Raw genomic sequence first — 20958 nt, forward strand, 5'->3', positions numbered from 1 at the left:
CTTTCTGTGCACGAAACTAAAACCTATTACCATCTAAAAACCTATATATTTTACACGGTTAGGATCTCACCTCACACCTTTATATTGATCTATTTTTCACAGTTGTCAGCAATATTGTCCTGTTTCTTATCTTTGTTTAGTTCACTTTTCTAGGTGTGACTGTGTGGCTGCTTGGGTACTTAACAGATTATGTCATCCTTTATGACAACCTGTCCAGAAATAAAATAATTCATTGGAAAATTTGGGGTGATTGGCACTCACTTCACTTCTACTGTTCGATTTTGAAAAATGATATTAATTTAGTGAAAAACGAAACAATTTAACAAATACTTATAAATTCAACTGACACTTCAAATGAAACGAGAATAGAATAAAAATAACGAAGTGGTCAAAAAATCGATTTAAATCCAAACATTTTACCCTCTCCAACTTGTTCCACCGTCCCCTTTTGCAGTGACTTAAAACCACTCTACGAAAACTGGTGGAAAATTACTAGTCAAAATTAAATCATAAATACAATTGTAAATATACAAGAATAATAATACATATAAATATAATAATAATAATACTAATTGAAAAACCATGACCTCTAGAAAGTTAAACACAAATCTCATAGTTTTTTGTTTCAACAAACGGCTTCAACAACGATTGAAGGGACATAATTTGATGTTCTGCACTTTCAGAATTTGGACATTAACTTTATAACCTTCTGCTGGTGAAGTCTCCAAACTGTAAATTCAGGAACTGAATTTGGACCCTGAGTTAAGAGGTGGTATTGAAACATCTTTGTCGCGCAACGACCAGATTCTTAGGAAAATTGCGCTTTGTGCCACTTCATCTACATACAACACAGCCATAGTTTGTGCACCTACATCCAAAGTAGTGCAAACACTCCCACCCATGCCCAGTTGCACTTTGCGCTGGAACGAAAATAGGATAAGACATTGCGCACGATCATAGTGCGTTGTGCTACGCTTTGCGCACTCACGAAATTAGAGCCATGACATCTTTGGGACAAATTTGGGATTTAATGGGTTAATGCAACCTTGTTAACTCTGTGTGAAACCGATGATGCAGACATACTCAGAAAACTCCAGCATCCAAATAACACACATGTGAAACACTGCCAGCAGCTAACACATCATAATGAGATAAACACACATAAACAGGCTCATTAAAATAGAGTGTGTTGACAAAGCGTACAGTGAAGACACTCTTGAGTTGTAGCAAAATCTTTAATACTTGTTGTTTGAGTAAAGATAGTTTGCAATAGAACACACAAGGACTACCATTTATAATCATTAATACATAAACATCTTTTTCATTTTCAAGCATATCTTCATAATTACATATTCAAATAATACAAACCAATTCACAGTACAGGCAGTCAACAACACAACAAAACCTTATTTTAACAATCACATTAACTAATAAAGAAAAAACTATCAACACAGGCAGTATTATATGTTTAAAAATAGAAAGAAATGAATCTGAATTCACTTTACAAAGTGAGTTTTCCCATAATTGTATGAATATGGTTCAAAACTGAAAAGAACAATATATATGTGATGCACTCTATGCATTATAATAACATTTTTCTTTTTGTATTATAATAATAAAAAGGTAATTTGAATTATTACTGTAAAAATCATAATAATTATTAAAATAATACACATTTTGCATGTGAGGCATCCACAGATATTAATTGTCAACTAATGCATTGTTCGTTCGTATGTAGTTAGTGAGACATTTTTACATTCATTTTGCAACACTGTCATCTGTTGGGCAGACTGCCACAGCACAACAGCATAATAGCTTTAATTTCTCAACTCTTACTGATTTTTTAAGATCCAGTGAAACTTTAATCCCTTTCAGTATAAGCATATGAATAATTTATAAGCTAGACAATGCTCTTAAAGTGACAGTTTAATTAACTACATTCATTGTACTCAATATCATGTCCCCTTTAAGCCCTGGTCCTCTCTTTGGCTTCTAGGTTCCTCTCATTAAAAGATGCTTTGAACTTATACAGTATTTTTTTTAAAGTGCCAAGCCATCAGTCAGTTGATCATGTTCAGACTGTGCCAGCGTCACATACCCTTTCGGCTCTGATTGGCCCATGCCAACGCTATGGCCCATTGGCATCATGAAGTAGTCAGATGGATGAGGGAGGACCATGCCACCTTGATCTACAATAGGTGTGTATGCAGGGGGGTCATCTGAAGGGTTATGGGTCGAGTTCTTAGAGGGGGCGGAGTCTTGACTTTCAGGCATGAGGGTGGGAGGAGTCATAATATATCCACCATTTATTGGAGCAGAATTCTCAGGCTTTCCAGGCACGCATGTGACATCTCCTTCAGAGGACACGTCAAATATTTTGTCCTGGGGGCTGGCATCCTCACAGCACAGAATATAAGGCCCGGTGAAGCTTATGCCCGATTTGTCATGGCACATACCCTCCCCGTCGTAAGAGCACAAGTGGTTTGATCCATCTGACCATCCCATTGTGACAATGGTAGTGTCTAAACTCATGTCTTCACTGTGCAACAGAAGTGGCTCCCCAGAGACACTGTAAAAGGAAAATATATTCATACTCATATTTGGGTTACATTTCTGAAAATTAGTCAACATGGACATTTGGGATGCACAAATGCTAAATAAACACAAAAAAATCAGGGTTCAGTTATGGAAAACCTGTAGCTGGAGCCATATATATAATAATATATATTGTATATTTATAAATATTATAATAATAATTCACTCGCTGCTCCCAATAACACACAGATGATGGTAAATATGCTGTTGTGTGATCTATTAAGAACAAAGTGTCTGATACCGCTTTACATAACCATCAGATAATCTCTTCTTATCCAAGTGAGCTGTAATAAGCTCTCAGTAGATGGCGGTAATTCACTATTTTGGTTTGTGATCTGCCATCACAAATGAAGAAGACGATGCTGCCTGATTCTGATCAGCAGACAGAAATATGCTGCCAGATTGTCGGATGTTTTGCCCGTAAAAGTTTGGCTTATAAGGAATACGTAATAAGGAAGGCTATTAGTTATAATCTGACCAACATGATGTGGCGTTTGGTCACACTAAACCGCTACTTGCTGGAAAAAGTCAATATCAGGAAGATAAGACCCTTCCTCTCTGTACATGCCACACAACTGCTCGTTCAGTCACTTGTCATAACTAGACTGGACTACTGTAATGCTCTCATTGCAGGCCTTGCTGCATGTGCTATTAGACCTCTGCAAATGATCCAGAATGCAGCAGCACGTCTGGTCTTTAATGAACCTAAGAGAGCACATGTTACACCACTCTTTGTCTCTCTTCACTGGCTGCCGGTTCATGCACGTACTAAATTCAAGGCCCTGATGCTGGCATACAAAACAGTCACTGGGTCTGCTCCAGCATACCTAAAAACATTTATGCAGAGCTACGTTCCCACCAGAAGCCTGCGGTCGGCTAAGGAACGTCGCCTTGTCGTACCAAAACAAAAAGGCACCAAAACACTTTCCCGGACTTTCAGTTTCATCATACCACGTTGGTGGAATGACTTTCCCAACTCAATCCGTGAAGCTGACTCACTCTCTGTCTTCAAAAAACGGCTAAAAACACATCTTTTCCAAGAGCACTTAACCAGTCACTAAAATAAATAAAATAAAATTACATTTCTTGTTGCACTTAAATCTGTTTTGTACACTATTCTGATGATAGTGAAACTTTGTAATATGGCACTTTACGTACCACTGTCTCCTAAAGATGATTCGCTGATGTTTTCCTCTTTGTATGTCGCTTTGGATAAAAGCGTCTGCCAAATGAATAAATGTAAAGTAGTTCGCTACTGGAAAAGCTACTCTGTTTTAAAAGCAGCTGAGCTACTGTCAAGCTACTGAAAATTTTGTTAAGTTAGTAGCATCGCTACATGTAGTTAGATACTCCTCAACCCTGTTGAACCCGAAATATTCCTTTAAGAAAGTTTCATGAATCTGGGAATTTTTTAATTGTAATTTCCAAGTCATCATCTCACTTAAAAAGAAAAGGGAATTTGTACAGAGAATACATTTTCTAGTTATGCTAATAGCTCTAAAACATGTCATCGGCTAGAAATGTCTCTCTGTGAGTGCATTATTTATAAGCAAATTAAACTATAAGTATTTGTAGGTTTAAACGGTTATGATTAGTTTGTTGTGGGAGCTAACCTGCTTTGACAGATACTGATATCATCTGTAATCTGGAGGACACACATGGAGGTTTTCTCTTTCTCACTCTGAAGATTTGGCCATCCAGAGGAAGACTTCTTAAAGAAAGAGAGAAAGAGGAATTATGTCATTCATTAACACCTCTAACAGGGTTTGTGATTTAGTCCTCAGTGAAAATCAGGAGCAATACTTAATGGATATGTAGACCAAAAAATACAGTCTATACAGCCTGCTTTAAAGACGAACAACTCTTTCTTTGATTTTAAATGTAATGCACAAGTGTTATCTAAAACTAAACTAAAAAACTACACAAAAACTATGATTTAAAACTACTGAAATAGAAAAAAGAAAAGAAAGACTACAACAAAACTGAAACACTGGTTGAAAGGTGAACAAAAATGTCCATGTTTTCCCAAGATCAGTCAGTAAAGACACTCACCTTAATCATTTCCTCCATCACTCTGCTGTTTATGGGTGATGGAATCGATCCCTTCCATAACTCCATCCTTCTGTGTAGAGAAATGCACACCCATGAACAAAACACACAACTAACAATAACTAACTACACATGATGAATGACAAGGTGTTTTACCTGTGACAGGCTGGAAGGGCATTATACAAGATGATGAAGAGCACAGCCACAAACGCAATAACCAATACGTAGATTATAGTGGTGATGGACCATGAAGCTATACACACACAAACAGAGAGAGGTTTTTTTTTGCATTTACTTGCTATGACATTTTTTTACCGGCAAATATTGTTCGTTGAATTCACGTTGGACACACTGGACCACTTTTTCCATGTCAAAAAGTGACCCAATTTATCTGAATGGACTACTTGCACAACTGCTTCCAAGTTCTAAGTAGTGCGGTTCAGGTGTTTCTGGTTACAGCGTTCAGTGCGTCTACATGCAGAGATTTATTCATGGGAAGGCAGATTATTTCTTTTTTTTTAAGGCTGTCAGTTGATTCAATCAATAAATCAAATTTTTGGTGCTAATGTGACATCTCAATTTTATAATTTGCTGAAATTTGCCTCTAAATATATTTTTTCCTTTCCAAATGTTGCTAAACTCAGCTCCTAAATATTAAAATCAAACATATATAACCTGCAGCAGTCTGGCCGTCTCATTAACACACATTTCATTCACTGATGATATTTCATACCAGTTGAGATTCAACGATATATTCCACCAGTGGATTTTGTGGGCCCCTGCAAAAAAAAACTTGATGGGGCCCCTTGCCACCCCACCCACTCGTAGCCTACAAGAACTCACTTAAAATATATTACATTGAATTGTAATTTGTTTGCACATTAAATGTCTCAATAAGTTTGATCCTCTCAAGGCACCTTTTCAGAAAGTATCTTATTTATCTTAAAATGTCTTTCTAAAATTGTTAAAATGGAAATTCACAAATGAGCTGTACTATTTATTCTGAGGGGTTGCATTTTACTTGTGCCGTAAGCGATTTTAGCGTGAATTAGCCACGCCCCTCATTCCAAAACCCCGCCCTTCACAAATAATTTTGAGACAAAAACAGAGCAAAACAGCACCATTGTTTGTTCCTGTGGCTGTCAAATTAAACACTAATATCATTAAATATATTATGTCTTTGACCGTGACGCTGCATCATATTGCAGGGAACAGATGACGGTTTCTCGTGGAGGGAGTACCTCGGGTCTGCAGAAGTGCAAAGAAAAAATGCAGCAGTATCTGTTAAAGTCAGACGCACCACAGTGGCTCAGTAAGATCTCCCTTGAATCCCTACGATGTTGAGCAAAAAATGCAGAGAGAATCGTTCGTGTTATCGCTTAAAACGAGAAATTGCTCATTAAATATTATAATTAGTGTTAGAGTAAGGTGTTATGTTAATAATAAATTATAATTTAAACGTTTTTAGATTTAAAAATGGTCACCATGGATGAGAAGCATAGTGTTTAATCCAGCTATAAATATAAAGAAGTTCAAGACAGAAAGTAGTGTCTGTGATCAGTTAACCATGGGATTTTTTTGTTCTACTAAATTTTTATGTTCACAATATTTCTTCTCCCATCTCTGAAAAGATCCGTATTTTAAAATCCTCTTTTGAACACTTATTTTGGGAGCTAGGCAACTACGACACATGTAAACGCATTCAACTGGAATGTACTCGAGGCTCAGTGTAAGTAGTCCATTCACCCTTCATATTAAATATTTACTCTGTTCTCTATGGTTTAAGGATGTTAAAATAATTTTCCGGGTTCAATACAAGTATGCTCAATCAACAGCATTTGTGGCATAGTATTGATTACCACTAATCACTGGCCCATTTTTCTTAAAATAAATAAATAAATAAATAGAGTTACTGTGAGGCACTTACAATGGAAGATAATGGGGCCAATTTCTGTAAACGTTAAAACACTCACTTTTTCAAAAGTATAGACACAAAATGTACAAATAAGTGTGTAAACATGATTTCAGTGTGATACAGTCACTTACGAACCATTTCTGTGTAAAGTTACAGCCAATTTTACAACTTTGTTGCCATGACGATGTAATGTCCACCAACCATAAAACCCTAAAAATGACTGTAAAAATGAAAAACTTTACAGCTTAAATAATACATTAGTTGTAAGAAGAACAGATGTAAGTGCTTTTATAAAATGATAAGCTTCACATTTCTGCCACATTACACCACTCTTTGTCTCTCTTCACTCACTGCCGGTTGCTGCACGTATCAAATTCAAGGCTCTGATGCTGGCATACAGAACAGTCACTGGGTCTGCTCCAGCATACCTAAAATCATTTCTGCAGAGCTACGTTCCCACCAGAAGCCTACGGTCGGCTAAGCAACGTCACCCTGTTGTACCAACACAAAGAGGCACCAAAACACTTTCCTGGACTTTCGGCTTCATCATACCACGTTGGTGGAATGATCATTCCAACTCAATCCGTGAAGCGGACTCACTTTCTGTCTTCAAAATATGGCTAAAAACACATCTTTTCCAAGACCAGTCACTAAAAATGTTTTTAATCTGTTTTGACTATTCTGATGCTAGTGAAACGTTGTAATACGGCACTTTTCATACCACTGTCTCCTAAAGATTATTCTCGCTTATGTGTTCCTCTTTTGTAAGTCGCTTTGGATAAAAGTGTCTGCCAAATGCATAAATGTAAATGTAAACCCTCCCAAAATTTGCCCCATTCACTTCCATTGTAAGTGCCTCACTGTAACTTTGATTTTTGCATCTTTTTCATTTCTTTTTTTATTTAATGAAAAAGAGGGACAAGTTAAAATAATGTTTTATGGTAATCAACATTATTCCACAAATGCTGTCAATTAAGCTTAACTTGTATTGAACCCGGAACTTGTATTGTTGCTTTAAATAAGCCACGTGTCGTGTTTATTTTTGCAATTCTTTTTCGTATCACTATAGAGATATAAAAATGACACACTTCAGCTTTCAGAAAGAAAATCACATTTCAAGACTGAAAAAGGCCAGATCAGAAGACCATGCCTGAAATTAAAGGTGTTACCTGGGTCAGTGATAAATGGTGTTGACTGGGACCATTCTGATGGCCGAACAACATATCCATCACCTGGTATATGCAGTAATCTAATGTGTGCCTGGTAACGTGTTGAATGATTTAGATTCCTAGAGGGAATCTCAAACTTGCGGTCCCCATTAGTAAGGTTATAAGACACTAAAGACTTCAAAGAAAGAGAGAGAAATAATACATGAAATCAGTCTCAGCAACAACTAAACAGTTTAACGTTTTAATATGTGCATTTTTGCAACATAAATTAAGACTGAAAGATAGTTACCACACCTTGTTGGTCCAGATTTGTAGCTGAATTTGGAAGTTAAGAGTTTGATAAACTTTTGGCAAAGACCATGTTAGTTTGACAATGCCATCTGTAACGCCCACCTTGACCGGGTCGGGTCGCGGAAGTTGAACTAGAGGAGCACATGAATATGCCGTTATAGGTCCTGTTTAAAGTCTTAGGTTTTAGACATACAGCTTATTAGCCATCAACCCATCAAACTTTTCTTGCCTACATCCTGTTAACACAACAACCTTTTAACTGTGCATCTTTCTATATGTCAGTGGTTCTCAATTGTTGGTAGGTTTCAGTTTCATTGTTTAACTTTCTTAAGACCGCTGTAGCTAATTAATTAATTAATTTATTACTAAATTATTTGTGAAGTTATAAAGTTATGGTATAGTACATTTGACACTGAAGCTTTGAAGCTTGTGTACAAAAAAAAAAAAAACATTGCTTTGAAGCACTGAATCCGATCTGTTTTGCCATAAACATGTGATCTATGACATTCTCCAAATACATTTTTATATTTCAGGTAGCAAAAAATGCCTATTGTGTGTGGAACTAAGCCTGTATTGTTCCTCCAAAACACCCATTGGCAGCACTAACACAAATATTATTGGACTACAGACTCCACTAACTACCAAGGGGTTAAAGGGATAGTTCATCCTCTCATCATTTACTCACCTTTCTGCCATCCCAAATGTGTATGACTTACTTCTGCTGTACTCAAAATATATTTCAGCTTTGTAGGTCCACACAATGCAGGTGAATGGGTGCAAAAAGGTCCAAAAAGCACCATAAAAGTAACCCATATGTTTATTCTTTGATGTAAACCCCATTTGTAATCATTCAAATGTTTTGTAGCCTAGTGGTGAATGTGAGAGTTTGACATCTGAAGTATTGCATTTTTAAGGTCGAGTCCCCTGCTCACTGTTTGCGAATTATATATACATTTTCTGTCTAGTTAAAAAATGTTTATTTTACAAACTGTATAAGAATAAATATATTGTTTTAATTTGGGTATACAAAGTTTTGTTTTAGTATGAAAAAAAAAAAAAGCACTGTTTAGTATTTAAAATCATATAAAAACAATATTCATAAAAAGGCCAACTTATAGTCTATGAAGGTCTACATATGCGGCAAAGATTCAGATCTGAGTATTCCAGGATAATGTAGATAACTATGAAAAATATAATGTAAATACAGGGCAGTAATTCATTTGCTATGCATTGTGTTAATGTAGCTGCCTTTGACTGGAGTCTCACCACTGCATTTACATGACTGAGACCAGCAGATGTCCTCAGAGTGCGGTGTTTAAAACGCTTCAAAACAGTCATTCATTTTGCAAAGCAACTGGTTCAATTGAGTTGAAGTTTCGGAAAGCTTTGTTTCTCCCATCACTACTTTCACACCCATAGTACAAAGGTGCCTGAGTTTGTTCCTGGCAGGCAGCAGATGTCCTAACCCCGCCCCATCTCAAATCCTAATCATATGGAGCCTGTAAGCCTGAGTACCTAAGCACGTTCATGAGAGTTCTTCTCCTTCCGTTTTTTGCTGATTTCTTTGTGCATATCGCCACCTATACTCCTACACCTACATATTCTTCTAAATATACTTCTTAATTTGTGCTCTGCAGAAGAAAGTAAGTCAAACACATCTGGGATACATTTTTTGGGTGAACTATCCCTTTAAGGTTTGGCTGGTTAGGCCCAAAAGCACCTTTTTCCATGAATAGTATTCTAATGAAGAATAATTTTTGCATGCAACATTTAAAATGCAAAAATGTCATTACAGTATAGTAGATGTTTTCAAGTGTCTGATTTTGTGAAGGCCTCTTAAAAGCGTTGAATGCTAACAGATCCTTTAACCACCCCTTAAAAACACTCACTATGTTTTGAAGTTTTGAATATCCTACTGAAGTACACAGGACTCATCTTCACGGTTAACAGGTGAGGGTCAGAGGTCTTTAAAGAACAGGAAAACTCTGAAAGCTCAGCATCACTGAACTTCAGCAGAGGATTAATACAACATTCAAAGGCTCTAAAGGGCAGAGAAAGCATTATGAGTCAGGGTTGCCAGTGTGTGGGATATGAAACCACAATGTAAAATCGATAGTAAGTGATGCCATGTGGGCCTTTCTTTGAATAGCACTCACAGACTGCTGTTATTTTCATGGCCACAGAGATGATATGAGATAAAGTGAGAATGCTCTGTCTTCATCTGCCAGGAACACGTCACAATGGTTTCTCCCTCTATCACACACTGCAGGTTAAAAAAACCATCTAAAAGCAAAAGATCATAAAACATGACTAACATGTCTAACCCAAACACATATTTGCACTATAAGAGAAAATCCTTCACTTTTTTAAACTATTAATTATATTTTAAATGATTGGTTTGTAATGGATACCATTGTGTGTCCTCCAAGACACTAGGGGGCTCCAGTCACTCCAGAGTCCAATAGCAACATGTGCCCTAACTCTGGCTTCGTAACTGTAGCCCTGCAACAGTGACTTCTTATCAATAATATACTTAGAGGCACTGATCTTGTCGACAACCTAGTAAAGAAAGAGAGAAATGACTATGCATTCACTAACACAAACACCCATGCACTTATGCTGCCAGATAACACACATTCATTGGTAATACTGACACTTGCAAAAATTCACACACAGACATGCACTTCGCATGGACCCACATACATATCCAAATCTTTACAGCTGATCTATCTCCAGTTTCAGAAATGTAGCATCACTCTTTCATGTGGAGACTTTATCTTCGGTGGGAATCTTGTGACTAGTTTGAGGTTATATTGCTGTTTCCTTACAATGGCATATTGCAATTTTATAGTGCATTAATACATAATGAAACAAAGCTGCTATTACACAGATATTGCTGGATATCCACAAGGTATCCTATGAGAAAAAGATACTGTTTTGGTTAGTAGTTTAGGTTTATAGTTTGTACTGCGTAAGACAAACATTCTGTAGAGATATCTGTGTGTTAGTGTGATCTGTTACAGAAACGCTAACAGATGTACATGTGAATTCCCTTATGAAAATCGAGAGTTCATGGCAAATTTGCTGCAAATTCGCCACTGATCATTTTCAAATGCAAATGAGCTTTGTGGGAAAACTTGAAGCAGCTTGAAAAATTCCAGAAAAACGTGTCAAGCCTTTAGACAATTAGCCAATTACCTTCTGAAAGGAAGTGTACTTAATTAGAAGTGTACCTTTGGATCTATTTTAAGGCCTACCTTCAAACTCAGTGCCTCTTTGCTTGATATTATGGGAAAATCAAAATAAATCAGCCAAGAATTCAGAAAACCATTTGTGGACCTCCACAAGTATGGTTCATCCTTGGAAGCAATTTCTAAATGCCTGAAGGTATTACATTCATCTGTACAAACAATAGTATGCAAGTATAAACACTATGGGACCACGCAGCCATCATAACGCTCAGGAAGGAGACACATACTGTCTCCTAGAGATGAATGTAGTTTGGTGTGAAAAGTGCAAATCAATCCCAGAACAACAGCAAAGGACCTTCTGAAAAAGCTGGAGGAAACAGGTGGACAAGTATCTATATCCACAGTAAAACCAGTCCTACATCGATATAACCTGAAAGGCTGCTCAGCAAGGAAGGAGCCACTGCTCTAAAACCGCCATAAAAAAAGACAGACTACAGTTTGCAAGTGCACATGGGGACAAAGATCTTACTTTTTGGAGAAATCTCCTCTGATATAATGAAACAAAGGGGTGAGGCTTGCAAGCCGAAGAACACCATCCCAACCGTGAAGCATGGGGGTGGCAGCATCATGTTGTGGGGGTGCTTTGTTACATGAGGGACTGGTGCACTTCACAAAATAGATGGTATCATGAGGAAGCAAAATCTCAAGACCCCAAGCATACCTCCAAAGTTGTGGCAGAATGATTTAAGGACAACAAAGTCAAGGTATTGGAGTGGCCATCACAAAACCTCAATCTGATTTGTGGGCAGAACTGAAAAAGCGTGTGCGAGCAAGGAGGCCTACAAACCTGACTCAGTTAAACCAGTTCTGTTTGGAGGAACAGAACTGGTGTTCCAGCTGCTTATTGTGAGAAGCTTTGTGGAAGGCTACCCAAATCGTTTGGCCACCAACTCAAAAACCTTTGCACATACTATACACAAAAAAAACGTTTGGCCAGCAACTCAAAAACCTTTGCACATACTATACACAAAAAAAACGTTTGGCCAGCAACTCAAAAACCTTTGCACATACTATACACAAAAAAAAAACGTTTGGCCAGCAACTCAAAAACCTTTGCACATACTATACACAAAAAAAAAAACCTTTGGCCACCAACTCAAAAACCTTTGCACATACTATACACAAATTTATTTTTTGCCACCAACTCAAATTAATTTTGTCTAAGCAACATGGTAGGTTGCCATTTTCACAACAAAAAAAAAATACATAAATAAATTAAAACAAACATAGAAGATACTTTTAGACCCTCATGACTATGTGTAAAGTTTTAAAACAGTATCAGATATTTTTATATTTTTATGAAAAGGCACATTTAGTTCAGGTCATATGGAGTAATTCATGGTATTTGTAAAAAAAAAAAAAAAAAAAAGAAAGGTAAACATGTATGTGTGTGTACTCACAATCCATTCACTCCCATATCTGCGATACTGAAGCTGGTACACGAGTGTTCTTGTGATATTTGAGGATGGTGGATATGGGTTTCTCCAGGACAGAAGATGACCTCTACCATCTACTTTCTCTGTCAAATCAATCGGGGAGAGAACCTTTCCTGAAAACGCAAAAAGACAACTTTGAAAGATTTTTCCACACTAGAAATGCTTTAGAACACACATTTATTCACAAATACACACTTACCTAGCTGGGCGACTCTAAAAGTTGTGTTTTTTGACACACAGGGCACTTTGAAGTATAGAGTGTGACTTGTTGACTTGCTAAACCTTGTGGAGTTATAGCGACAGCTGTGAGAGACCTTCCCATTGGATAAAAGCACACCGAGTCCATCAGAGACACAACGTGTTTCTAACTCTCTGAGAGAGAGATAGTGAAAGTTACAGAGACAAAGAAAGATAAGAAAAGTCAGAAATTTTCTCATTTTGGATATCAGTGACCACAAAACTCTCCGTTATATGGGTTGTGGAATCCCTCCATCTCCGTCACTCTGTTTACTTAATAACTGCATGGAAGTTGATAATCTCCCAATCAAATACAAAAACCCCCTCCTCATCTCTCTAACTATCGCCAAGAAAGTAATTTTGCAAAACTGGAAGTCCAAAAACTGTATACATATCAATCACTGGAATAATCTTCTAATAGAGTACATCACATTAGAAAAACTAACATACACTAACAAGAATATTATATCTACATTTCTTGATATCTGGAAACCATTCCTAACTCATCTTCATATAAATCAATAACCTGGAACCAGACCAACGCATTCTCCCAACCACACTACTGATGATATTACAGTAATATCATTACTGTACAGTACTACAATTATTCAGTATAGATGCCCTTTATATATATATGTATATGTATCTATTTGTATGTATGTGTGTGTATGTATATTTGTATATGTGTGTAGATGTATGTATGCGTGTGTATGTATATGTAGGTATGTGTGTATGTATACATGCATGTATGTGTATGTGTGTGCATATGTATGTATGTATACATGTATATGTATAATGTTCGATAAGCTGTACTTTTATTTTATTTAAAATCTGCATACTACTGCTATTTTTTTTTTTATTTATTTATTTTTTTTTATCAAAGATGGTGGTAGTAGGGATGATGATATTGATACTATTATTATTATTATTATTATTATTATAGAATGATTAGTCTTCCCTTCCTCTCTCTTTCTATGTAAATGGCAATTCAGAAAATATTACGTATAAATATGTATAAAATTTTGTTAAAAATATAAATGGTCTGGGTCGGGCGTCTGTTCTAGGTGCTGTTGGTGGGTGCAACTGGCATATCCTGTTGGCATAATCATTACAGAATCAGTGATTGGACTGACTGGCCCTTCCCTTTCACTGCCTCTGGCCAGATCCCTCCCTCGTGTTAAAGAATCATTGATTTGATACCTGGGTTGGATGTGGTGTCTCTGGCTGGGGAGCAAACCAGTGCACACCTTGCTCAAAGCCATGGAAGGGAAAAAAGAAAAAGGGGGAAAGGAGAAGAAGAAAATAAAGAGAAAAGGAGAAGGAAGGAAAGAAAAGAGGAAGAAAAGAAGAAGAAAAAAAAAAAAAAAAGGGAAGGGGGTAAGAGGGCCAACCACCCATAACATTTGGTTACGTCAGGTCACAAACAGACTAAGGGAGCTTGGTTTGGAGGTGCCTGTTATGGTGCCCCGGCGTACTTTCTTTTTTTTTTTTTTTTTAAAGAGGACACCTCAATGGAGCATAGAAGCTTAACTACGGGGGTTGGGTGTCGCTGGGGGAATCGGAATATTGAATAGAGGAGAGGTGTCGGTATCTGTGTGGAGATCATTGGCAGTTGTGGATCAGCCCCCTGACCTAGAGTTTAGAGCAGGTACGGTGACATTATTGACTGACCTAAATGTATTGTTATTAGTACTATTGTCACTATTATTATTATAGATTGCTAGAGCTAATGCTCCTATTATTGTCATAAATTATCATTATAAATATTATCATTGATACTATCACCACTAATATTAATATATTGCTGTTGTTGTTGTGATTGTTGGGGTGATGAATACCCTCACTAAAAATATACTGATACTACCGGACTGCCCCTATCTATACTTGCGTCACAGAAAGGATCTCATCTGTCTACATACACCACTTTATCGATGACTGTGTTGGGCTGTTTTGTATTTCGTTGTTTTTGTTTTTGTGCTTTTTCTCTCTTCTGTATTGTATATGTATCTCACTCCCTTGTATGTGTTACTCTTTTGTTAATTTGCAATAAAAAAAAATAAAAAAAGAAAAGTCAGAAATACATATTTATTTAAAATTTTGCAGATAACAAGAATTTCCCCCATGAGTTTTCTCTGAAGAAAATTCAATCTCACTTGAGATTTCACCTACTTGTTGACCCAGATGGTCAGTGTCTGTGACGATGTATTTCCTGCTGTGTGTAAATGAACATGTGCTTCCTCCTCCCATGTGCATCGTGCATGGGTCAAGTAGTCATTGTAGCACTGCAGTGAATCCATAACTGGAGACCCTTAAACAAGAGGTCAGTATTATAGGCCAAAGGTACATATTTGACATTAACAGTTATAATTAAAGGGATAGTTCACACCAAAATCGTGACATTATTTACTCACCTTTATGCTGTTCCAAACCCATATGACTTTCTTCCATCTAACACAAAAGGAGATGTTACCCAGAATGACTGCTTCAGTCACCATTCACTTTCATTGGATCTGTTGTCAGACAGTGAAAGGGAATGGTGACTAAGTCTATCATCCTACATAACTTCTCAATTTGTCTTGAGTTTTTGAGTTGATTTTTGGGGGAACTATTCCTTTAAAGGAAACCCTTAAAGAACACTTTTCTTCTTCAGGACATTAAGATTTTTAGAAGAATATCTCAGCTCTGTTGGGCCATTAAATGCAATTGAATGGTGGCCAGAAATTTGAAGCTCCAAATAGCACAAAAAGGCAGCATAAATGTAATCTGTAAGACTCAGGTGGTTAAATCAGGTAGAAAAGATATGATAGGTATAGGTGAGAAACATGTCAATTTTAAATCCTTTTTTTTGGACCTGCCCTTCAATGCGTGTTCACAAGAGGTCTTCTTTAGTTTTTGATGATTTGCATTCTTCGTACATATCGCCACCTACTGGGTGGTTTTGCAAATGCAATTTATTTATTCTTTGTCTGTTCTTTATCCCTCCCTTTTTGTCTTTTTCCTCCCTGCCCATTAAGTGGCAATATGCACGAAAACTGCAACTCTCCAAGAAACACAAGAAAAAGAACTAGGTCATATCATGAATGTGCATAGGAGGACTGTTCGAAAGTAGATTTAAAGTAAAAAAAAAAAAATAAAAAAAAAGGACTTAATTATTGATCTGTTTCGCATCCAAACATATCATATTCCTCCCTAAGATATGGATTTAACCACTGGAGTCGTATGGATTACTTTTATGCTGATTTAATGCTTAATGTGCTTTTTGGGGCTTCAAAGTTCTGGCCACCATTTACCATTCACACATCTGGGATGGCATGAGGGTGAGTAAATGATGAGAGAATTTTCATTTTGGGTGAACTATCCCTTTAAGATCTGTCCACAACGCACCATTAGATACATGTTGATGGTTTCAAGCAAATAAACATATTATTACACAGCCCTCTGGACTACTTTATTCCGATTTGTGTAAAATATTTTTGGATAATAACCTTTGAATTATCACTCTTTTCACACCAACGCAAGTTTGGAAAGCGAATTGGCACATCCCTCAACTCAAAACAGAACTGACTTTAGTAAAAATGGACTCGTCGGAGTTCAGTAATAAAGCTGAATTTTCAGTGTAAAAATACTTTCTTCTATCCCAGCTTAATATGCAGAGATAACTATAAGTAAGCTATTCATATATTAATTTTTCTCTCTCAAAAACCGTAAACACAGTCTCTGTGTTTGTTTTGAGCTACCCACTTAGATCTGGTCAGGACTCAGGACTGTTTGACTGACGAGGGTCGTTTTTGGAAATCTGTTTTAAAAATGTTAAAATGTTTGCCATTCCATTCGGGTGCCCTTGTGTTGCAGAAATGACCTACTTCAGCTTAAATTTTATAATATTAAACCTTCTAATAAATATGTTTCCTGTTACAGCAAGCATGCAACAGCAATGAACCGATAAGAGAGATCTAAAGAAAACTTAAAATTGAGGAAGACATTTGACATTGTAGTTAAATATTTCAGACTAATAGACTTTACTAAATAGACCTTTTTCATACGCCAGTTTAAGCAGAAGTAAACGATTGCAGGGTAAACTTCGACATCGGTGAATGGAAGCGAATGAGAGATCACAGCAAATATTATTTTCACGTACCCATTTGCTTCAAGAGCAAAATAAACGTTTGAATGACTTTCCAGAAGAGGAAAAAAATAGAGAGCGATGGATTAAGACGGTAAAATGGGAGAAGATGCCAAATGTAGGCCTACTCTCACAGTAACAGAAAAACCTTGCAGCTGTGGTAATTCGTTTTTCAAATCTAATTCCAGGGTAATATAACACAAAGAAAAATTTGATAAATTTACACTCAATATTTAAAAAATTTATAATATATATATATTTTTATTTTAAGATGCTAAATAAGGCGGAATCTGATGCGATTCCGCCTTATTTAGCATTTTTAATCTCGTTATCACAACATGTGAAAAAAGGTCTAATGCAGATTAATATTATACAGTGTTGCACTGCTCGCCTTGCTAGTCCAATATTTTCAACGCAATAGACAAACAAATCCACCCTCAAATAATTGTTTACAGTAATAAAACACTACAATTGCAATCCATAAAAATCTAAATACATAGCCTAACTTTTATAATATAGCAACAGATGCCTGTAGATTACACTAAAGAAAAAGACCGAAATGATGTGTGATGATGAATCTGTCCTCTTTAAAACAACAACCACACACTTGATTCAAAAGCCTTAGTTTCAAAGCTTTTTCCAAGAGCACCACTGTCACACAGGTATCTTACCACAAGCAGGAACTTCCAGAGACACTTAGACTTACAATATTGTTAAAAATGAAAATGTTTCATTCTCAGACTCTGCAAGACTCTTGATTTTAGTTAGAAGTGAGAATGAGACCTACAATCATTCCCTGATTTACAAATGTCTGTTTAGTAAAGTGTTGGATTATAACATTTATATGTGTCGGTACAAGACGAAAGCCATAACATGATTAGAAAAACCACTAATAATGGTTTATCTGGTGGACACAGTCCTGATTCATACAGGGTACAACAGAACACAGTAATATCTGAGTGTTATCTTTCTCTCTTACCACTCCCAGATGTGACATCATGAAGACGACACTGGTCAGCGCTGGTGATTTTGAAAAGCAGAGCAAGTACACTCATATAAAGCGTCCAGGTGGAGAACATTGTGGCTGAGATACAAGACCGGAGACCGGCGAAACGCTTCTTACTGGTAGTTCTTCCAGTTACCCCCAAGATATCTGAATATTTAGAAACAACATACATTTTGAGAAAAAATGTGATAACATGCATTTTCAGTTTATTTAAGCATATTCAGCTAAAAATGGAGCTCCCTCAAACACACATATAGGCCTACTGAAGTCAACTTAAAGGCATCTCAGACATGTGTGGTTATGAGAAGTTTGCTCTGCTTTTAAACACAAAACTTCCTTCCTTTTGTTTACTTCGCACACGTGCGCACAAAACAATACACATACTTTTGGATTTGAAATAAATTCATATTCAACCTAATAATAAGAGAAAACACTTAAAAGTAATATTGAAAACACAATAGAAAGCATCTAAATAAAAAATATGCACAAAATCCTTAAAATGCCAAAAAGTACATATATTGCTTACCTTGTGTGAGAAAAGCATGCCCTTCAAATCCATGTGAAAAAACATCCATCTTTGAATTAAAAGTTTAAAAGCCATCTTTTATTAAAGAAACACGTCACGGAACCGGTGCACATCATGATAAAGGCTCCAGATCTTCATGAATAGGTTGAAAGAATGAAAGTACGTCTCGTACAGTAAAGATACATGAAGCGATAGGGTAAACCTGACTGTCCTTCCGTGACCCACTAGTGGAGCTATACAGTGTAAACACAGATACAGAATGTTGCACTATGTTTCTCGTAACTGCCAGGAAACTGTAAGGAGAGGGATTTCCCTGATCTTAAAAGAGAGTGAGGGGCGTAAGGGAGAGAGAGAGAGAGAGAGAGAGAGAGAGAGAGAGAGAGAGAGAGAGAGAGAGAGCAGTGTTAAACTAAACTTGTCAAACTTTAACATTTGTTTAGTTTTTAATTTTGAGTTTAGTATTTTAGATTATATTGTTTTACCTTTCAATCAGTGTTTTGTGAGGTAGGACTGCTATTTTGTTTTGCGGTAAAGTGTGCCCGTGCTGTTGGTGAGTGAACTCACTCAAAGGGAAAAAAACTAAAATACTTTTTACTTTACAATTTTTTCCGGTAGTGACATAAATTATGTTTTACCCATGACAAATCTTGGTGGCCTTCACCTGTGCATGTCTTAAAAACATGTATTTTAAAATGTTTTAATTTTAACATCTTCAGTTTACATTTTCCTTTGTTAAGATCTTGAAATGATCTTTGATCAATATACAGATCAGATTATTTCTAAATTGTAGATCTTATTATTTCACTGTATGATCAATGGTTTTTAACCTCAGTGTAATGATATATATATATATATAAAAAATATATATATATATATATATATATATATATATATATATATATATATATATATATATATATATATATATTTTTTTCTATATATATATATATATATATATATCTTTATATATTTAATTAAAGTTTTTCATTGAAATTAATCAAATTTTGTTTTAATAACACTGCATACTTTATCTTATTAACACATTCGTTTTCTCCTTTAATCACATCATTATTTAATGATTATTTAATGATCATTTGATTGTATATGAATGCCACTTCCTAGTAATCTTTTGTGAAATTCAGCAGCTCACTGCTGAGCCGGAATTTGAGTTATTATAATACCTCATATGAATATGCAAGTATAAATAGTATCTAAATATCCTTACCTTTATTTTCATCATTAAATACAGGCTAGTTAATATTCCATTCCTCTGTGCTTGGACAAAAATTGTGTGTTTGTGTGTCTTAAGCAATCAACTTCAAATAAATATACAGTTCTTCCCTTGTGTGCATTTATGTGTCTGCGTGATTAAGGGTGTGTTCTAAATAGTAAACATGTACACATGAGATCATTTACTCGAAGAACTTCAAAACCAGAAGTTCCTTTTTCTCACTTGAGTAAAAACATTAGTTGCTTGGTCATCAAAAACGTTCTTTCTAAGATTGAGTTTACCATTGTTAAAGAGTTGTTGGCCACATAGTTTCTATTCTGTATTCAATATCACAATTAGCATGAATATCACCAAGCCTTATAGTAATCATTTTGCAATCACTTACTCACCCTTATGCTGTTCCAAAGCAATATGACATTCTTTCTTCCGTGGAACACAAAAGGAGATGTTCGGCTGATTGTTAGCCTCAGACACCATTCACTTTTCCATTGTATGGAAAAAAGATGAAATGAAAGTGAATGCTGACTGACACTAACATTCTGCCTAAAATTCATATGGGTTTGGGACATCATGAGTAAATTACGACATGTTTGCATTATTGGGTGAAATATCCCTTTAATATAAAGAATAGAATTGACAGTCCTGGTTCAGAAAGGGACACAAGCATATCTCTATAAAAATTCACACCAATAATTACACATATACAAGCAAAATCACACTCACTTACACACCCAAACTCACTTGCAACACCACATAAACACTTTGACACACCCATGAATTCTCTCATAAAATGACACAAACACTGTGCTGAGTACATTCCAGGAAATATCAGGATAACCTGGAAGTGTCAGAGTGAAAGTTCTCTCTTTCTCTTTCTCTTTCTCTGCTTGTCCCCCCCCCTCTCTCTCTCTCTCTCTCTCTCTCTCTCTCTCTATCTCGCTCGTCACGTGTGTGTTTGTGTGCTTGAATTATACTCAGCTCTTATGTAAATTAATTTAAGTAATTTACCTTTTTCACAAGTTCACATGTCTACCTACAGTAGTCCTTGAAGTGGACATGGTAAACAGATTGTTACGGAGGGGCTTGAGCACTCCTGATTACTTAATTTAAGTTACTTAAGATTACTAAT

At 36.2% G+C, this 20958-nt stretch overlaps 1 protein-coding gene across 5 annotated transcripts; it reads right to left on the bottom strand.

The window, feature by feature from the left end:
• Window positions 1-1253: 1253 nt before the first annotated feature.
• LOC127652599 (cytokine receptor common subunit beta-like) lies at window positions 1254-19896 on the bottom strand. 5 transcript variants are annotated; one of them, XM_052138837.1, is made up of 14 exons: window positions 19824-19896; window positions 18046-18219; window positions 15113-15251; window positions 12906-13078; window positions 12671-12819; window positions 10431-10578; window positions 10176-10302; window positions 9909-10060; window positions 8023-8150; window positions 7729-7903; window positions 4801-4897; window positions 4648-4717; window positions 4209-4306; window positions 1254-2569 (listed from the first exon to the last, which is right to left on the bottom strand). In XM_052138837.1, the coding sequence occupies exons 2-14, from the start codon at window positions 18143-18145 to the stop codon at window positions 2041-2043; spliced, it is 2085 nt and encodes a 694-aa protein (XP_051994797.1). In that variant the 5' UTR covers window positions 18146-18219; window positions 19824-19896; the 3' UTR covers window positions 1254-2040. The 5 variants fall into 5 exon arrangements, with proteins under 5 accessions (XP_051994797.1, XP_051994796.1, XP_051994794.1 ...); XM_052138836.1 differs by lacking the exon at window positions 19824-19896 and adding an exon at window positions 18599-18811; XM_052138834.1 differs by lacking the exon at window positions 19824-19896 and having other exon boundaries at window positions 4209-4303; window positions 18046-18271.
• Window positions 19897-20958: the final 1062 nt, after the last annotated feature.

This window comes from Xyrauchen texanus, chromosome 12 (assembly GCF_025860055.1).
Source record: "Xyrauchen texanus isolate HMW12.3.18 chromosome 12, RBS_HiC_50CHRs, whole genome shotgun sequence".
NCBI lineage: Eukaryota > Metazoa > Chordata > Actinopteri > Cypriniformes > Catostomidae > Xyrauchen > Xyrauchen texanus.

Bases quoted from the DNA above. Each gene is read 5' to 3' on its own strand.
- LOC127652599 (XM_052138833.1), bottom strand. From the start codon at position 18,271: ATGCATGTTATCACATTTTTTCTCAAAATGTATGTTGTTTCTAAATAT. The intron at 4,898-7,728 runs GTAACACCTTTA...GTGTGTGTATAG, and splicing joins ACCATTTATCACTGACCCAG to CTTCATGGTCCATCACCACT. The intron at 4,307-4,647 runs GTGAGTGTCTTT...TCTTTCTTTAAG, and splicing joins TGATGGAGGAAATGATTAAG to AAGTCTTCCTCTGGATGGCC.